The following is a 20,921-nucleotide window of genomic DNA, read 5'->3' as shown; positions in this document are numbered from 1 at the left end:
TTCCTCCCACAGGAGGGAGGATATCCCAGCTCAGGCTGTGACTCTGGGCAGGGAACCTCCCGGCTCGCATCACAGTCAGGGGGGATCCGCTTGCTTGAGGTCCCACCTGCTGGCAGAGGCCCAGGAGAAATCGCGGAATAGGGGAAGGTAGAAAGGAGCGAGGCCTGCACAAGACTGAAGGACTGCAGGTCTCAGACAGCCCCTCCCAACATGCAGACTTTTTGGCCGAGTGGGGCCATTTTAGCCCCTCCTTGTCAGCTTTGCCCAGAAGCAAAGAACTGACCTTTGACCCCTATTAACAGCATCTGGGGAGCTTGAGGGCAGGCTCACCCAACCCAGCTCCACCCAGCCTCACTCCCCCAGCTTCCCCCACTGAAGTGGAGAAAAAGGACACTCCTGGAAGTCCCAGGGCCCCACCCACGACCTGAAGCACTACAGTGCCTCTCTAGAGGAACCAGAGGTTCCTGGTTGCAGGACCCCAAAACAATATTGCAGCCTGCTCCTCTTGGCAAGTGCCACCAACTGACAGGGAGGTCAATTTGCACTCCCTTTTACTGACTCATCATACAGGGTGTGGTAGAATCTGACCAATAAGCACCACCTACTGGCTCAGAGATTAAACTGGGCATCTCATTATCTAAACAAAAATCCAAAGGTAAGAAGCAACAGCTGCTCCAGATGGGAAGGAATCAGCAAAGAACTATGGAAGTATGAAGAATCAAACAGGAAGCACACCTCCAAAGGGGAGCACCAGCTTTCTAGCAATAGATATCAACAAAATTCAGAACACTAAAATGACAAAATAATAATTTCAAACATGGATTGTTGAGCATTGTTTTCATATGTTTGTTGGCCATTCTTCTGTCTTTTTTTGAAAAATTTCTATTCATGTCCTTTGCCCACTTTTTGATAGGAATGGCCAACAAACATATGAAAAAATGCTCAATATCTCTAATCATCAGGGAAATGCAACTCAAAACCACAATGAGATATCACTTAACCCCAGTGAGAATGGCCATTATCACAAAGTCCTAAAACAAGGAATGTTGGCGTGGATGCGGAGAGATAGGAACATTCATATGCTGGTGGGACTGCAAACTAGTACAACCTCTGTGGAAAGCAATATGGAGATACCTCAAAGAGCTACAAGTAGAATTACCATTTGATCCAGCAATCCCATTACTGCGCATCTCACCAAAGAAAGAAAAGACATTCTATAAAAAAGGCATCTGCACTCTAATGTTTATAGCAGCACAATTCACAACTGCAAAGATGTGGAAACAACCCAAGTGCCCATTGATACATGAATGGATTAATAAAATGTGGTATATGTATACCATAGAGTTCTACTCAGCCACAAAAACAGCGGTGATCTAGCACCTCTTGTATTATCCTGGATAGAGCTGGAACCCATTCTACTAAGTGAAGTATCTGAAGAATGGAAAAACAAGCACCACATGTATTCACCATCAAATTGCTACTAACTGATCAACACTTATGTGCACATATAGTAGTAACATTCATGGGGTGTTGGGCAGGTGGGAGGGTGAAGGAGGGGATGGGTATATTCACAGCTAATGGGTATGGTGCACACCATCTGGGGGATGGACACACTTGAAGCTCTGACTCGAGTGGGGCAAACACAATATATGTAACCTAAACATTTGTACCCCCGTAATATGCGGAAATAAATAAATAAATAAATAAAAGCCAAATTTAAGCAGTTTAAAATTTTCTATCCATTTTGTCACAAATGAATGAACCTGGAGGACATTATGTTAAGAGAAATAAGCAAGCACAGAAAGACAAATGCCACATGATCTCCCTTACACGTGGAATATAAAAAGTATGAAATCATAGATCAGAGAGTAGAATGGCAGTTACTAGAAGCTTTGTGGGTAGCAGGGATTGGCAAGATGTTGTTAAAGGACACAAACTCTTACACAGCAGGAATAAGTTCAAAAGATCTATTGTACAACATGGTGACTACAGTCAATAACAATGAATTGTACACTTCAAAACTGTTAAGACTATAAATTTTAAGTGTGTTCAACACAAAAAATGATGAGGTATGTGAGGTAATGCATGTGTTAATTAGCTTTATTTAGTCATTTCACAATGCATACATATATCAAAACATCATGTTTATACCATAAATATATATAATTTTAATTTGTCAATTAAAAAAGTAAAACAAAACATGAAATAAAATTCTATCTCATTGACTCCATAATACACATTGTCAGATGAACAATGTTTCCAAATTTTTGTTTCAGAAAATATGGTCAATACCATATTGTTTTTTTGTGTGTGGCAATTGCTGGCAAAGAAATGTTTATGTATCTTCTGAGCTTGTTAAACTGAACTGACTGGAAGGCAACAGCCTCTACCATGAAAGAATTTTTTTTTTAATTTCAGAATATTTCGGGGGTACAAATGTCTTGGTTACATGGATTGCTTTTGTACTGCTTGAGTCAAAGTTGTAAGTGTGCCTATCATCCAGATAGGTTATATTGTACCTGTTAGGCATGATTTCACCAATCCCCTCCTCCCCCTTCCCACCTGCATGTCTTCCATTGAGCTTTACTTCTATCTGTGCACATGACTGCTGATCGGCTAGTTCCAATTTAATAGTGAGTATATGCGGTGCTTGTTTTTCCATTCTTCAGATATTTCACTTGGGAGAATGGTCTTCAGTTCCATCCAGATTGTTGCAAAAAGTATTAATTCATTTTTGTATGGCTGAGTAGCGCTCCATGGTGTATATGTATATCACATTTTATTAATCCACTCATGCATTGATGGGCACTTGGGTTGATTTCACATCTTTGTGACTGTGAATTGTGTTGTAATAAACATTTGAGTGCACATGTCTTTTAGATAAAATGACTTTTTTTCCTTTGGGTAAACACCCAGTAATGGGATTGTTGGATCAAATGGTAGGACTACCTTTACTTCTTTTAGGAATCTCCATACTATTTTCCATAGAGGTTGCACTAGTTTGCAGTCCCACCAGCAGTGTAGAAGTATTCCTATCTCTTCTCATCCACGCTAGTATCTTTTTTTTTTTTTTTGTAAATTTCATAATATTACTGGGGTACAAACATTTTGGTTACATAAATTTCCTTGTACCACCAGACTCACAGCTACAAGTGTGCCCATCTGCCAGACAGCACACACTGCACCAGGTAGGGTATGAATGCCAACATCTATTGTTTTGGGACTTTTTAATAAGAGTCATTCTCACGGGGGTCAGGTGATATCTCATTGTGGTTTTGATTTGCATTTCTTTGATCATTAGCAACGTTGAACATTTTTTCATGTTTATTGGCCATTAGCCTATCTTCTTTTTTTTTTTTTTTTGAGACAGAGTCTCACTCTGTTGCCCAGGCTAGAGTGAGTGCCGTGGCGTTAGCCTAGCTCACAGCAACCTCAAACTCCTGAGCTCAAGCGATCCTCCTGTCTCAGCCTCCCGAGTAGCTGGGACTACAGGCACGCGCCACCATGCCCGGCTAATTTTTTCTATATATATTTTTAGCTGTCCATATAATTTCTTTCTATTTTTAGTAGAGATGGGGTCTTGCTCTTGCTCAGGCTGGTCTCGAACTCCTGAGCTCAAACGATCCGCCCACCTCGGCCTCCCAGAGTGCTAGGATTAAGGGCATGAGCCACCGCGCCCGGCCTATCTTCTTTTAAAAAGCTTCTGTTCATGTGTTTCCCTACTTCTTAATCGGGTTGTTTGGTTTTGTTCTTGCTGATTTGCTTGAGTTCTTTGTAGATTCTGGTTATTAGCCTTTTATTGGATGCATAGCTTGCAAATATTTTCTCCCACTCTGTAGGTTATCTATGTGCTCTGTTGATTATTTCCTTGGCTGTGCAGAAGCTTTTTAATTTAATCAAGCCTCATTTATTTATTTTTGTTGTTGCTGTGATTGCCTTTGGGGTCTTATTCATAATTTCTTTGCCTAGGCCTATATCTAGAAGAGTTTTTCCAACATTTTCTTGTAGAATTCTTATGGCTTCATGTCTTAGTTTTAAGTCTGTGATTCATCTTGAATTAATTTTTGTGAGTGGTGAGGGATATGGATCCTGTTTCAATATTCTACATATGGCTATCCAGTTTTCCCAGCATCATTTATTGAATAGGAATTCTTTTCCCCAATTCATACTGCTGTCTGCTTTGTCAAAGATCAAAGATGGTTTTATATCTGGGCTCTCTGTTCTGTTCCATTGGTCTATCTTTCTATTCCTGTGCCAGTACCATGCTAATTTTGTTGTTATAACCTTGCAGTATAGCTTGAAGTCTGGTACAGTGATACCTTCAGATTTGCTCCTTTTGTTTAAGGTTGCTATGGCTATTCACGCTCTTTTCTGGTTCCCAATGAAGTATAAAATTACTTTTTCTAGATCTGTGAAAAATGATGTTGGTGTTTTGATGAGGAGTGCATTGAATCTGTAAATCACTTTGAGTAGTATGGACATTTTAACAATGTTGATTTTGCTGGTCCATGAGCATGATATGTTTTTCCATTTATTTACATCATCTGCAATTTCCTTCCTCAGTGATTCCTAGTTCTCTTTGTCGAGACCTTTACCTCTTTGGTTAAATATATTCCTAGTTATTTTATTTTCTTTGTTGCTATTGTGAAAGGTATTGAGTCTTTAATTTTATTCTCAGCTTGACTGTGGTTAGTGTATAGGGATGCTACTGATTTGTGTACATTGATTTTTTAACCTGAGACTTTCCTGAATTTATTTATCAATTCCAGGAGTCTCGGTGAAATCTTTGTGGTTTTCTAGATATAAGATTATATCATCAGCAAAGAGCAATAATTTAACCTCCTCTTTCCCCATTTGTTACCCTTGATTTCCTTCTTTTGCCCGATTGCTCTGGCTAGGACTTCCAGCACTATGTTGAATAGAAGTGGTGACAGTGGGCACCCTTGTCTTGTTCCAGTTCTGAGTGGGAATGCTTTCAACTTTTCTCCATTATGTATGATGTTGGTTTTTTCATATATTCCTTTTATAATTTTGAGGTATGTTCCATCTATGCCATTTTGGTAAGTGTTTTTGTCATAAAAGGATTCTGAATTTCAACAAATGCTTGTTCTGCATCTATTGAGATGATCATATGATCTTTGTTTTTGCTTACGTTTATGTGGTGAATTACATTTATGGATTTACATATGTTGAACCATCCTTGCATCCCTGGGATAAAGCCCATATCATCGTGGGGAATTATTTTTTAATGTGCTGCTGTATCTCGTTTGCTAGTATTTTATTGGGGATTTCTACATCTATATTCATGAGAGATTTTGGTCTATAGTTTTCTTTTTTTGTTGTGCCCTTTCCTTGCTTTGGTATCAAGGTAATACTGGCTTCATCAAATGAGTTGGGGAGGATTCTTTCCTTCTTGATGTTATGTAATAATTTCTCCAGTATGGGTACCAATTCTTCTTTCTAGGTCTGATAATATTTGGCTGTGAAGCCATACTGTCCAGTACTTTTTTTTGTTGGAAGATATTTTATTGCTACTTCAATTTTGTTGCTCATTATTGGTTTGTTCAGCAGTTCTATTTCTTCCTGATTGAGCCTTGGGAGGTTGTATGTTTCTAGGAATTCATCCATTTCCTCAATGTTTTCAAGTTTATGTGTATAGGAATTTTTATAGTATTCACAGATGATATTTTTAAGTATTCAAATACAATAATAATAATAGCAATAATAAATAGTTCCATATGGAGAAGAGAACTTGTCAGTCCAAGTTCAGTAAACATACACTGTATGCAATTTACCAGGCCACAATTATGAAGCAAGACTCTCAGAGGTAGGAATAATGTTTTATGTATCACATCCCTATCACCACTCCCTGCACAACACAGAAGGCATTCAATCAAAGTCCAGTGTTAAATATGCTAATGCTTTATTTATGGTGATATCGTAAGATTAATGCTGAACTACTTAACTATTCCTAAGTACTTTTAACAGAAAACATTTTTCCAATAAGTACTTCACCATTAGAAACATAAAGCAAAAAATGAACAGAATATTTATACAAAAGGTAAAAGCACTATTGAAATGATTTTCTCTCAGAAAACGAGATTTTTTTATACTTACCCTTTAATTGACATCCCCACCACATACATCTCACAGAGGAGCACATCAACTTTTAACCCATAAAGCTGTCTATCCCAACACACCCTGGGAATTTCTGGAGATCCATTCCTAATCAAGGTATTCTATTCCTCCCACCTTCCTCCTTCCTGGGGTTACCTAAAAGAAAAGCTCTAATGAGGTACATTAGTTGTACTTTTTAAAGTCAGTGATGGATTATCTAGTTAATTCTCTTGGGGGTTCATGTCAGAAAAGAGAGAAGTTTTACCTATTTGCACGTAGATGGAACTTAAGGATAAAGCAACAATATTATATTTCTTCTAGTATAATTTGCATAATACCTGTTCTCTCTAGTCAGGCAAAACTCGGAGCACAGAGCTGGACCTAACTACTTGAGGACTTTTACTGAAGAAATTTTGCCAGTAATACCATCCTGGTATGCTTTTGACATTAAAATTATTATTTTTATCCCTAACCCCTGGAGGTGGCAGGAAGCTATTACTTGAGGTGCTTCTTTGTCATGGAGTGGGATGCACATTCTGACAAACCATTCACCCTCAGTGGGAGTAGAGAGGCAAAGAGCTGCTTGGTAAAGACAGCTGTAATGCTGCCAGATGATTCATCTTAGTAAGAGAGGGAAGGAAATTTTGAAAAATTAGCAAGAAATAAGTATGATCCTAGAACACAATTAGAAAAGTCAGAATATGTATATGAAAAAGCAATATAAAAGAGCATCTGAAACTTGGGTAATCATTTTCTTCACGCAAAATCTCTGTGTATTTAAAGAATAATCAACTGGGCAAACTGCGGTTCCCAAGACAAATGACTCTCCCATAGGAGGTCTTTCAATTTACTCTAATAAATAGTCTTCTAGATTTCACCAGTGTCCATCTTAGTGCCAAGTAACCAGGTATACCTTCTGTTGCCATAGGTAGGGGGAAAATATAAAACTATCCAAGCTGGGCTCTAGTTCCACATCTGCCACTCATGGGTAGTGAGACTCTGGTCAAGCTACTTGGTTATCTGTGACATCGCGTTTCCTCATGTGCAAAACGGGATGGTTGGATATTGGAGATAAATGTTAGCTCTGAAAGTTAATGGCTTCAAATTACCTAAGTCTTGCTTCTAGTCCTCCTTTTAAGCACCTAAGACTTGCTAACCATCCCATCCACTCCCACATAGTGATTGATCCTCATGTTTCACACTACAACTTTTTCCATGGGAAACCATGGGCAGGGGCTGGCCACCTTGTGAACATCGACATCATAATAAATAACTGGTAAACATGGCCTGCACTCTTGGCTACCCCAGTAAATATGAGATTATCCAACTCCTTCCAAGCAGTCCTGGTCTCCAAGATACTGGGTGATCACTTTCTAGACTCCTGCCAACAACAACCCTGAAGCATTCTGGCTATAACTCTCACTATGCAGTAAGGACACTACCCAGTTTGCAGTCTCTCTTTCAACCCATCAAACTCAGCAGGCCCTGTGTGCCAAAGATTATGCCAGACACTGATAAATGAGTCACAAGCAATTATGGTTCAGACCACTCTGAAAGCTCAGCTCTACATAGAAGGCTTTGAACTTGTTGGGCTGAGAGGGGTTTACTGTGAGAATCAGCCCTGAGGCCTGACTGCCTGTATCCCCTGTGCCAAGCTTACGCTGTATTTCCAGGGCCTTTCATTATGTCAAGAAAAAAGTTTTAGTTTGGGAATTCTCTAATACTCGCTAATCATTCAACTTTTTAAAAACAAAAATAGGCCTCAAGCTCAGTTAGCAGGTACCACTCATCAGGCAAATTTAGAATCCTGTCTTGTTTACATTACATCCATAATATCCTCCTACTAACGTAAGTGAAATGATTTTCCACTTCCAGGAAGGCCTTCCCAGCAGCAGGGTTTTCCCCAACACTTCTGCTTCCTCAGACACCTCCATTAGTTCTCACCCACCCACTATAGTCTGTGATCTTCGAACTGGGCCCACCCCATGCGCTAGTCATTTTCCTGAGTGATCCACTGACCTACCTGACCCATGACCACTGCCTCCCAGGCAATGAGCTCACTACCAACCCATGTACTGGCTGGGAGTGAGGTTCTCAAAGCTCTTCCAGGTTAAGTCAATTCTCAAACTTATCAGGCAGCTTGAGTGGCTCAGTCATGATCTGAATCTAGACTATTGGCCTCCGAAGACTTTGAACTTACCCACAATCCTCTGCTACCTCTCACCAGAGTACCCACAATCCTCTCCTTCTTCTCATGAGAGTACCCACAATCCTCTGCTTCCTTGCACCACCTGGCCCATAATCCTCTGCTGTCTTTCATCAGAGCACCCACAAGACCAAATGACTGTCCCATTTATCTGAATTTTACTGTCTTTCAAGGACCAACTTAACTCCCACCTTCCCCAGAAGCTCGGCATGCCTCCTATACAGAAGGCAGTAGGCTGGCTACTCTGGGGTAGATGCTGGTGGTAGGATAATAAAAACAAGACCCCGGCCACAATAAACCATAGCATGGTGAGCAAGAAAAGAAAAGCATACAACTGAGTCTAATGCCTTGTAGTGCAGTGCTTCTTAACCCAGGCTGCATATTAGATTTGGCCTGTGTAGATTTAAAGTCCTCATGGCCAGGCCACATCCCTGGCCACTTAAATCAGAATCCCTGGGGTGGAACCACCACATCAGTTTTTTAGATTTTTTTTTTTTTTTTTTTTTTTTAACTCTCCAGGTGATTCCAAGGCATGTATTTGAGAGCCACTGGTGTAAAATGTAATCAATGCCATCCTTGCAAGACTATGGGACTTGGAATCAAAAGATCAAGTCCACCTCAGTCTGACTCATTGTATGACCCTCAGTAAGTGAACCGCCTGTGTGAAAATCAGTTTTTTCACTTGTAAGGTGAACTTCACCTTCCTGCCCTTCCTATTCTGAAAGGTTAATATGAGGGTCAGATGAGATGATGTTGTAAAAGTACCTTGTAAACTGTAAAATACATATTAATTATTACTCTGCCAATTTTCACTACTGATCCCCCCAGCGGTGATGTTCAAATGCTCAGGAGGAGAACAAAAGGTAATAAAAATGCATAAAAAAGAAAAATTATTCTAACAGTAGGGTTAGAATAATTAAATATAATGACCCAAGAGAAATACAGCCTAATTTATAGCTTACGGATATGTTTACAAGTTATTTTATAAATGCAATAAAAAAGATTGTAGTAGGGTACTTGCAATGGAATTGTTTTCAGATCATCACTTGTAATTATAGCAGCAGCTTATTAATTCAGACTAAGGGAAAGGCTTGTGCTTAATGGGGAGAAATGGGTTCACTGTGCTAATTTATTAATTTAATGAGGAACAAAATTTATGCAGGGGAAGGGTGGCAAACTTACCAAACAGAAAACATTTTATAAAACACTTTGATTTATTTACAAAACAATGGAATCATCATGAATGTGATGCTTGGCTATTCACTGAAATAGGTGAGGCAAAAATATAAGCCAATTTAAGACCTTAATTCAACAGGCTTGTTCCAAAAGTCCCTTTGAACTTGGTTTGACACTTGGTGCAACCCACAGAAGGCATGCAGTAAATGGCACTGAGATAGCAGGCCAACCCTGCAACATTTATTTACGGTAGTACCAGCCTGAGGTCTGGCTCCTGACAATATGAGGGAAGGGGCACAAAGAAAAACAGCACTTTTTTTCTCCTTGTGTGTGCATGTGGCACTTGACAAACCATTAAAATGATGGCTATAATTTGCAATTTGCATTTGCTTGTTTTCTTCTCACTTCAGCATCCCTACGCTAATTCCTAACAGCTTTTTTTCCTGGCTCACCCAGGGGTGAAGTTTCATCCAGATTTATTCAGTCAACATACAGGATTATAATCTCCTAAATTCCTTCAGGAGGAAGGAATTTTCTTTTCTCCCTCCCCTTCTAATACCATGTCCTAAATTCTCGTTTTCTGAATCAGCTGATAGAACAAAGCCCTCAGATTAAACTGGTTCACACTAATATGTGAATGACCCTCTCTGCAGTATCTGTCATCTTCTTAATTTCTTTTTCTTGGAATGATGGTTTAATAGATGGGATTTGAGGGAAATACATCTAAGTGAGAAAATACCGGAAGATTGGGTATGGAGATAACAGATCGTACAGCAGGAGAAGATAGCACCAAAAAGGCCAGCCCTGCTTAGGAACTCAACTCTGGGTTTAGCAAACTCCTGAGATATCTACATGTCTCATAGCTTCTTCATTTTCTCCAATTCTAAATATTTAGGCTTACAAAAGCTTTTGTGGCACTGGCCACAGAAGGGTAAGGTAGGGCAGGGTGAGGGGAGGAATTTGCCTGTTTGAAGGGAAAGAACACCTAAGTAGATAGCAATACAGTGTGATAATAGCTACCGTTTACTGAATTCTTAAAATGCGCTATGAAATTTATCATACATTATTTCTGATTATTAAATGAAATTATGTTAGGGAAGCACTTGGAAAACAGCAACCTTACCCTTTAATCTCATTATACCCATTATGGAGAAGAGGAAAGTGAGATTCAAGTTAATTAAGTTACCCCAGATGACAAAACCGATGGAAGGTGACAAATGGGATTCATTGCCAGGTCTGCCTGACCCTGAGACTTTTTCTCATTTAAATTCCTTCTCATGATTCCCCAACCAGTACCATTTACATATGTGGTCTTTAGAATGTGAGGGACTGCTGAGAATTCATAGTACTCTTTTTAAATAATCGATAACTTCCCTTTCATCAGGCTGTTCCTTCCCTGTGCTAATCTAAATTAGCTCTTGCATAGGGAAAAGAAGAAATACTAAGCACCGTTTGCCTCTATATTTGAATGAGCAGCTGACAGACCGACAGGGGGGTGGGAGGAGGAATGCAAATTCAACAGACTTCTCTAGGGTCCCCACCCTTCCAGGGCCCGAGGATTTGACACAGTCTGAGGTTGGGTTGGGAGAGCAAATCCTCCACCTTTGGACAGGGCACGGCTGGTACAGACCTTAAGTGATTTAGGATTAAATGACCTTTCACCTCTCAGGCCACAGCAAAATTATAAATGGAAGAAGAAACAATCAACCTTCCATCGACCATCTACATTCCCCTATACCCTGTAATTTAAACTTTCTTTCTTTTTTTTTTTTTTTTTTTGTTGTTGAGACAGAGTCTCACTTTGTTGCCCAGGCTAGAGTGAGTGCCATGGCGTCAGCTTTAGCTCACAGCAACCTCAGACTCCTGGGCTTAAGCGATCCTACTGCCTCAGCCTCCCGAGTAGCTGGGACTACAGGCATGCGCCACTATGCCCGGCTAATTTTTTCTATATAGATTTTTAGTTGTCCATATAATTTCTTTCTATTTTTAGTAGAGACGGGGTCTCGCTCTTGCTCAGGCTGGTCTCGAACTCCTGACCTCGAGCGATCCACCCGCCTCGGCCTCCCAGAGTGCTAGGATTACAGGCGTGAGCCACCGCGCCCGGCCTAAACTTTCTTAAAAATCTTTTCTCTGAGGTCCTCCTTATAGAGTTGGGCTGGACAGAAAAGATCTTCAAGATCACGGAGTTGACTGACTCACAATCATAGTAATGTATTTGAATCACCTGGGGATATTTTTAAACACACCAAGGCCCAGCCTCAGCTGCTGGAGACTGTGGAATGTTCTGGATTGGAGCTCAGGTAGGCTGAGAACCCCTATCACAGCCCAGCCTGTTGTCTTGCACTTGGATCCTAAGGAAGACGGTCTCCTTTTGTAAGCCCAGAAACTGCCACACAGGACACAGGCACCAGCTTCTAAGCCTGCAAAGGCTGTGGCTCTGCCTCCTCAGATACGCCTGTCAGGCCAGTTAACACCCGAATCTTGCAATGGCTTAAATGCTGACAGCAGACACCTGGCCAGACCATTCTCCTTTTACCCCACACCTGGCCATCTCTTTTCATTGCCATGCTGTGCTCACTGTGCAGGCAAAATCAATAAGGACAATATAGCTAAAAGGTTACTGTATAGGAGAGATCTCTGTAATGAAAGTGTATTTTTTTTTTTTCCAGCAGGCACTTTCCACTTCTTTCTTAGCTATTTCCTCATTCCCAAACTGTAAATTTTCTCCTACAGCCTGTTTTGTATCCATTTCATAAAGCATTAATAAGCCAAGTTCTACAAAACAAAAAAGTCAAAGGTTTTTAGCCTCAAGTGAGGTGAGAAAGTAAGATCAAAGTTCAAGGATTGATATCACTGTGATTTTGCTTTGGTCCAATTCATGTGTCTCCTAAAAAGAGGAAATAACGGATACACCTGGTTAATGATCTGAAGTGCCCAAAGTATCTGCCCAAGCTGCACACTTCCTAAAGGGCAGCATCTTTTGGAATCTGTACACAGAACCTCCTGACCTGAAATATGTACTGAATATTTACAGTCTGGCTCTGTGTTGAGCTGAGCTGAGGAAACGGCATGTACGTTGGGAATAACCAGTTCACCTGTAGGAAGACAGGGTGCTTTTCCAGGGCACCACTTTATTCACAGGCTAGATTTGTTCCAACAGAGAGACCACATTCTGCTTTTACTTAGTAAGAATTCAGTTCAGGGTCAAAACATCTAATAGGAAAAGTATTGATGTCTGAGCACAGAATTTAGGAAGAAATCGAGACCAAGAAGGTAGAGTCAGAACCCATTAAATCAAGCATTTTAAATTCCAAAGAATGTAGGTAACTATTTGAACTTTTAATGATATTATTTAAAATTCCTTGATACCTGTAAAAGTATTTAATATGACTTTGGAATTACAAGACAAATATTCTCTCTAGTTAGTGTGCCAACCAGCAGGTGCTCCCAAATGAGACTGTTTTGAAACTTCTGAATTTCTGGGAAATATTTCCATAGGTGTAAAACCATAAAATTCATCTTATAGAATAATTTCAAAGAGAAAAGGAATGTTCACCTTTTATGAAGGGCACTACTTTTGGCTGTCCTGAATCTAAGCACACACTTTGGTTGTGAGAAATCTTGCCTTCTTTATCTGAACTTATTACATGAATGGTGGATGTTGCTTAAAACAAACAAAAATAAAAAAAGAAGAAAGAAAACTGCTTCCTCAAGGAACATTTTCAGCCTTTAAAACTTAACACACAATAAAATACTCCCTTTACCACCATCGCCCACTTCAGCAGCTATTCAAAGTTCATAGCAATTCAAAGAAAAGACCAATTTCTTAAAGCAGAATCAAAAGCACTTGAGACTTCCTGAGATTACAGGCCATAGACATAAATAAAAGCACTTAATAAAAATATTTCATACCCCTACTGAGTATTAAAATTTTATAAATAACTGTGCAAAGACTTAGCCATGCTATCAACAAACAGAATTTTAGATCTTTCTTTTCCTCCTTACTGGTATACACTCCTCCACTCAATGTACTCATTGTTTATCTACATATTAGTATTTGCATTTTTTTTGCCACATTTTGTTTAGTTTAAAAAAAAGGAAAAGAAAAGAAAAGGAGACACTTTCTAAATAACTTCTATGAATTTATTTATCAAGCTCTTGAAAGAGTTTTCTTGGCTAATTAACTGCCACAGTACTTACTGAAACAAGTACTGTGTGTGTAAGAATCGGCAGAATTGAATATATCATGCACTAGAGTGAGCACTGGGCTCTGAATTTCACTTCAACTCCATTTTCTCTTTGGAAAATGAGGGAAAAGGTTATGGTGGAATGAATGGGTGTTGACCTACCTCCCTGGTTCCCAGCAAAGATCTATGGACCCGAGGAATCAAAATGATCCATCAAACTTGGGAACAAGACCAAGCAGCTCAAACCCTCAGATTTATGGAGGTACCTGGATAGATTCTGTTGCAAGTCCCTCAGGTGACTCTGATACTTAGCCATGGCCAGGATGAACTGGAAATAGAGTCAGAACTTTCCAGCTCTTGAAAACCACAAACACTTCAATTTTGCCTTCTATCTACATATGTTCATGAAAAAAAGAAAATGTTATGTTAGAAACTTGGAAAATTCACATTTTATACTAGGGATATTGCTATTTAAAGGAGCTTTCTTTTAAAAAGTATCTTTTGTAATTGATTGTTTAATAACATAATTTTTTAAGCCTAACTTTTCTCTCTGGTGTACATAAATTTTGGGGTTTGCTTAAAGTACACTTAAATCATTATAAGGAAATAAGGAGGTGAAGTTTAAAGTCAAAAATTTCCTGCCACCTCTGGTAAGAATTATAATCTGTGAAATAATTAACACCTCTGCCAGGCAGGCCTTGGGCTTCAGTGAGCGGGGTCTCAGACCATGTCATGTGCTTTCCCTGGACCATAAAAGGACCTGGATCTATAGTTGATGACTGAAAATGTAAGGATAACTAGACAGGGTCCCTTTCCCATGCTTAATTACACCGGATAATACTTTTAAGAAATACTTAGTGAAAACATAATTTCGATGTTCAATTAGATCCCTTCAAATGAAGTAACTTGGTAACACACTATATTGCTTTAGATGCAGACTAAGGGATCAATGACTAAGCACAGACCATCGTTGGAAATAACGGAGAAAGGCTCAGAAAACACAACAGCTCAGGGCTCTCCAAGAAGGTGGAAGAATAGAGAGAGAGAGCGCCAAACTTTGACACATTGTAATTTTGCCGATCACTTTATCTACCTCTCTGTGCTCTCTACTGAGACAATGACTCACTACGTCTTTGACAAAGTTTCTGCATTCCATTTGTATGGTGGCCTACTCAGTCCATTAAAGTGGTACAAAGGATCTCCAGTGACTTGACACTGGAAATGTGTAACTTTGGGCCAGCTATTTAACCTGTGTCTCAGCTTCCTCTTCTGTAAAATGAGGAAAATAATAGTAACTCTTTCAATGGGTTCTTGTGAAAATTTAATGAGCTCATATTTGTAAAATGATCAGAAGAGTGACTGGTACACAGTCGATGCTCAATAAGTGTTGGCTACTAGTGGGTCAGATAGGTAGACGTGCTCTATGCTGCATTTCCTATGGTCCAGGCCTTACAGGACTGTAAACAGAACTGCCAAAATCTCAAAGTTCTAAGAGCAAGAAAAAAACCCTAGAAATAATCTTTCTATTATAAGGGTTGTCCTCGGTTTAGCACATGTTTCAGTTATTCTGCATGTAAAAAAAAAGTCATCATTTACAGACTAAGGAATTTCCTGTAAAACCTGAACTTTCATCTTCTTTTGACACACGTGGCCATCTTTCCACATTGGTGTGTATTTCTGGGGCTCTCCAGTTTGCCACAGTCCCCACCACTCCCTACTGTCGCTCTCGCATTAAACCAGGTATGTGTTGCTACAGCGTGGCTTTAAAAAGCAAGGCTTTTGCCTGTTAATAAAAAAACAATGAAAAACCTTCCCTGTATGTATTTCCTTATCAAAAGCGGAAAAACAGAATGTAACCCCCTGGAGGGAACTTGATTGTTCTCACACCTGGCTCACTTTAACTATTTACATTATTTGGTGACTGAAAGCATTTACATTTGTGATCCCCAATTGAGTCCAAATCCTCCTTTAAAAATCTGAAAAACAAAGAACGCAGAGAGTTTAAGTGACTGTCTAAGGTCAGAAGTCTTGACAGTGGCCAAAGCTGCCCCAAGTGGGTCTTTTTTCCCCAGTTACTATTTCTACTTGCCCATACACCTTTTTCCTAAATGAATTAGCTAATGAGATCCGATTCCTGTTCCATATGGGAAAGCAGGGATGAGAGGAAGTGTGTCAGCTACACCGAAGGAGCAGGGAAGGTAGCTATGGACACAAGAGGACGTATCCGCTGATCTCTCCTTCGCGCTCTGATTATTCACAGCTTACTCCGGCTGCCTGTGTTTAAATATTTTGACAGATGAAGCTGAAGGAACGATGCCCCTCTCTAACCGGCTGTTCCATTAAATTTATGCTTAATTGTCTCCTTTCATGTCTAATCATGAATTTTTTTCCTAACATAAGTTTCCTAATTTACTTAACTAAATCAAATGGTGGGCTGAGAGACAAGAATACATAACGTGACACATGAGAACCCAGAAAATACCCAGAGAGGATGAACTGGAAAAAGAAACAAAGCAAGAGGGACACTGGGAGGTGTTTTTACTTACTTGGGCTCCTCCTTTTCAGATCTTTTATTTTTCCCTAATGAAATGAGTCTGTCTTGGGGGCATATGTCACCTTCCCTACACATAATGACAATATTTCTATGATATGCCATATGCTTGTCTCTTCCACAGGGGAAATGGGAACCAAACAATTTATGACTTATTAATTTATCTCTGTTTACTTTCATGTAGTTTTGTTTTGTTTTGTTGGTATTTAGAGACAGTGACTTTGTGACCCGAGATTTTAGACTGTGCCCACTTTCCACCTTGCCATCCAAAATATTCCACAGATAACTTCTCAGTTTAATTCTATGTGTCTCATATAGGGAAATCTGGGATTTACTTTTAGTCCTGCCACTTAGCATTTGCCAGAGTTCAAACAGGCCTTTATGAGCCTCATCCTAAAAAGAGCATGGTAGTATCTATTTAGGAGGCGGCTAGAATACACAAACGAGATCCGTTTTGTGTAAGTGCTTTGTAAACCATAAAGCACCAACACATGTGCCCTGATGGTCACACGTGATCCTAAAACACTGGAAACAAAAGATGTCCTACGAGAAAGGCAGGCCATGGAACTCACTGGAAGCTCATGACTCTCATGTCCATTTCAAGAGACAAAAGTTGAACAGATTATTAAAAATCAGTCCAGGTCGGGAGGTAGGGTCTTCAGGGAGAACAGTGCAGCAGGCCTCACGATGCATTCCTTGGTGTCCCCAGAACGTGTGCAAGCTTCTGTTTTGGCTCCTATCACATTGTTGACTATATCCGATTATCTGTCTTTCCTCTCTAACCCCCAGAATCCCACAAACTAAGCATTCTGGGAAAGGGCTGTGCCAGGCATAGTTGCATCTCTAGCACTTAGACTGGTATCTGGTACCCCCAGGCCTGCTAGGTTAATTAGTGTTAGCTAGTAGTGTGATAGAATAATGCCTGTCCCCAAAAGATGTCCACATCTCAATCCCTGAAATCTGGGAATATGTGACCCTCTATGGCAAAAGGGACTCGGTAGATTTGATCATGTTAAGGATCTCAAGATGAGGAAATTCTCCTTGATTATCCAGTTGGGCCCAATATAATCACAAGGTCTTTAAAAGAGGGAAGCTAGAGAGAAATGAAACGTGATGACAGAACCAGAGGCTGGAGTGCTATGCTTGTAAGACAGAGGAATGGGCCACAAGCTAAGGGATGCTCGATTGTGGACAAGGCAAAGAAACAATTCTCTGAAGCCTGCAGAAAGATTGTAGCCTTGCCAACACTGTGATGTTAGCCTTTTGACCTTCAGAATTATAAGAAAATAAATTTGTGTTGTTTTAAGCCACTGAGTTTATTACAATAGCAATAAGAAACTAATATACTTAGAAAAGAAAGTAAACAAGTAACTGACATTTGAATGAATGAATGAATGAGCAAAGGAATGAACAGATAAAAGGAGAGAGCTCTAGATGCAATGTGGAAAGACCCAGGTTCATGTCCAACTTAGACAACAACCAGCTGGGCAACTTGCAGGCTGTCACCTAATCTCCCCAGAATCTTCAGCCTAAGAGCTGAGGCTGTGGAGTGAGAATGACCAGGGTTCAAGACCCTTCTAGGCTACTTCCTGGCTGTGCAGCTTCAGGCAAGTGCTCACCTCTCTGTGCTTCGTGTCCGCAGCTGTAAGAAGGGCATAGTCAGAGTACCTCTTGCACAAAATTGTTACAGCGACTGAATGAGCTACAGTCTAGTCACATTTGACAGGGCTCTGAACTAGGCAAATTTGAAATCACAGTCACATAAAAATGTTATGAATATCACTTCATGCACAAAACTTGAAATCATGCAAATTCCCCAATTAAAAAGAGGTCAAGAACCACACAATGGCAAAGCTGGTAAACTTTAAGTCACTGATTACCACTTAGTGGGACTGTCTCAGCTGCTGAACAGAAACACCCACCACCCTTTGAGAGAATCCATGTTGAATTATGCAAGTTATAAATTACACCAGCAACAAATTATGAGAGGTCTTCAGGAACACACCCCTTGAACAAAATATGACTACAATTAATGCATGCAAAGCAATTAGCAGGGGCCTGGAACACAGAAAGCTATTATTCTGGTATTATTATATTAGTTCAATGATAAAAGACTCAGAACAAACACTTCCACCACAATGGAAAATGAAACAAACTCCAGCTCTCCCAGGGGCCTAAGCTTTACACAGGCCTCTGGCTCCTTTCAGAGAAATTCTGTAAGTTGGAAAATCTGAATCAGGTGTGCTAATGACACCCTATATTATGAAGCAATAAATTTTCTAGCTTTTACCCAAAGCACAGAACTTGGCCTCAGGGAGGTGTTAACTATGTGCTCCACCAGTATTACCATGTACATCTTGCATAAACTATTTTGCTACTTACTATTAGCCATATTAGAATAATAGAATTTGTGAGATGAAGGGGATCTCCCTGGGACCCAGCAAACACTTGCCCTTCTCTCTGTTTTTGTTTCTTGATTGCCCAGAGCACAAGCCTGTACCAAGTATGTATGTGAAGTTCAGTAAATGTTTGTTTAATGTAAAATGACCTCTATAAGTCACATAACCTATGGCCCTCTCCCACTTTATAGATAAGGATTCTGAGGCCAATTAGAGGAAAGACTGAAACATCCCTTCTGTGTAGCATTAATTCAAGTTAATAACTGTCTTCTTCCTAGAGGGAAGAGAGCTAAATTCTCAAAACTAATGGACTGGGCTAGAGAGAGGAAATAGTTATAAAATACACTTTTAAAAGTTTCTGTTTTTCTTAGTAGCTTCTAATTTCACAAATGAATTCTGATGGCGATTAGACACAGATTTGGCTAATAACTGGTGAAGAAATTTAAAGAGAATGATCAAGAGAAAACTAGAAACTGGATGAAAGAGACCCACAATGAGAAAACTGGAGAAAGCTCAGGAGAGAGGTTGAATTATTTAGTTCTAAGGAAGCCAGGTGTTACCTGCGAGGGACAACAAATGATGTACTTTTCAGATTCAAATGACTCTTTTATGCTGCACAGAACCACTTACTACAGAATTGAGTCCCATTTCCTACTTACACCTCAACTTTGTACTAACGCAGATATAACATCCAGGAACGACTCAGGAAAATCTGATTAGTCAGCAAAAGCCTAGGGCTGCCCAGTGATTACTGCAAATTTCCACCCATTTCCTTGCCTTTTTTAGCTTTTCATGCATAGTTATGTAGTGGATATTGGGTCTCTATTTGGGACTTGAAGTGATTTCAGTAGAAGTCCTAAATTTATCTATGTAGAGTGTCTGTGCTATTTCTGTTGTATTTTTCTTTTCCCACCATACCAGAGCCTTCTCATCTGTGCAGCCAACTTGAGCCACACTTAGATGTCCTGCTTCCCAGCCTGGCCGCTCTGCTAGTGTTAAAGGACCGTGGGATAAGGGCTGTCAGGAGAAGATGATGACTTGTTACTTCATTGACCCTACTCTCTTTGGACCTCTTTAGGCTCCCCATTCATTGCCTGAGGAGCAAGGCCAGACCTCCAAGCATAGCACACAAGCCCAGACCTCACTCAACTCTTCCGCGCACTCTCAGTCTCACTGTTAAACTTTTTATCTCACCAGGTCATTCTGGGGTTACCTGGAGGTGCTTATTCTCCACTGCTCTGAAGATCCACACCACTGCCCCTTTCCCTAGGCTGCCCTCCCCCTGGAATGCCCTTCACCCGCTCTCTCTTCCTCAGACCACCTCATCACACCTCTGGCAAGTCCTCCTCAGCTCTCCAGACAGGAGAGTCTCTCCCTGCCCTGGCTTCCCAGGGAGTGCTGTAGACACCGCTCTTACGGTCCTGACCACAGAGCACTGTGATGCTTTTATACATCTTTCTGTTTCATGATAAACTTATTTTTTTTTCATCTTCCTACAACCAAAAATCTGCTGTATCACAGTAGGAGTTCAAGAAATGAATGAGTTAAATAAACATGTATATCATTCCTCAAACTAGAGGCAACTAGTTGGCTCCCAGCACTGAGGTCTGGACCATATCTTTTATCTCTGGGTCAGAGAGGACAAAACTAGAGGTATACTAGAAAAACAAGCCAACTGGTACTCAGCCAAGAGTAAGAAACATGGTGTACCTGATAGACCATTATATTAACAGTGTCTTCTTTTTTCTGCTCTGGAGGTCCTTGACTCTGCAATAGATTTCGTACTGTTTCTTCCATCCTGAGAGACAAAAACAGGAAGAATTTCTTAAAGAAGGCTTCTGATTAACATGGGTCTGTTCCAGTTAGTAGAAATCATTCCTCGGTGTGTATTTCCCAAGCTTACACCTAGAAATCTCTTTTCTCTTCTCTCACCTTCATCCCCTATTAAGAATCGGTCATGAGGGCCTTTGAAATCATTCTTCAGGATGTCTCTGCATTCTCTCTCTACCATTCAGGTCTCCTCCTTGGCCTTGGACATCCGTACTCATGCACACGCTTCCCAATAGCCCTGTTAACTTCCAATTGCTCCCTTTTAATTTAATATCTCCGAAGCTAGATAGCATGTTACTGTACTGAATACTGTAGGCAACCGTAACACAGTGGTAAGTATTGGTGTATCTAAACATAGAAAAGATTTGGTAAGAATACTGTATATGGGATAAAAAATGTACACCTGTATAGGACATTTACCATGATTGGACCTAACAGGACTGGAAGTTGCTCTG

The 20,921-nt window shown here is 40.2% G+C and overlaps 1 protein-coding gene across 1 annotated transcript in view; it reads right to left on the bottom strand.

Moving 5' to 3' along the window:
- NCKAP5 (NCK associated protein 5) overlaps positions 1–20,921 on the bottom strand; it is a 719,900-nt gene that overhangs the window by 224,433 nt on the left and 474,546 nt on the right. The window contains exon 5 of the mRNA XM_069474609.1: positions 20,347–20,434. Coding sequence (XP_069330710.1) covers positions 20,347–20,434 — 88 coding nt within the window. The remainder of the gene's footprint in view (positions 1–20,346; positions 20,435–20,921) is intronic.

This window comes from Eulemur rufifrons, chromosome 1 (assembly GCF_041146395.1).
Source record: "Eulemur rufifrons isolate Redbay chromosome 1, OSU_ERuf_1, whole genome shotgun sequence".
NCBI classification, from domain to species: Eukaryota; Metazoa; Chordata; class Mammalia; order Primates; family Lemuridae; genus Eulemur; species Eulemur rufifrons.
Note: the sequence above shows the minus strand (reverse complement) of the source record. Positions and strands in the feature narration are given on the sequence as shown.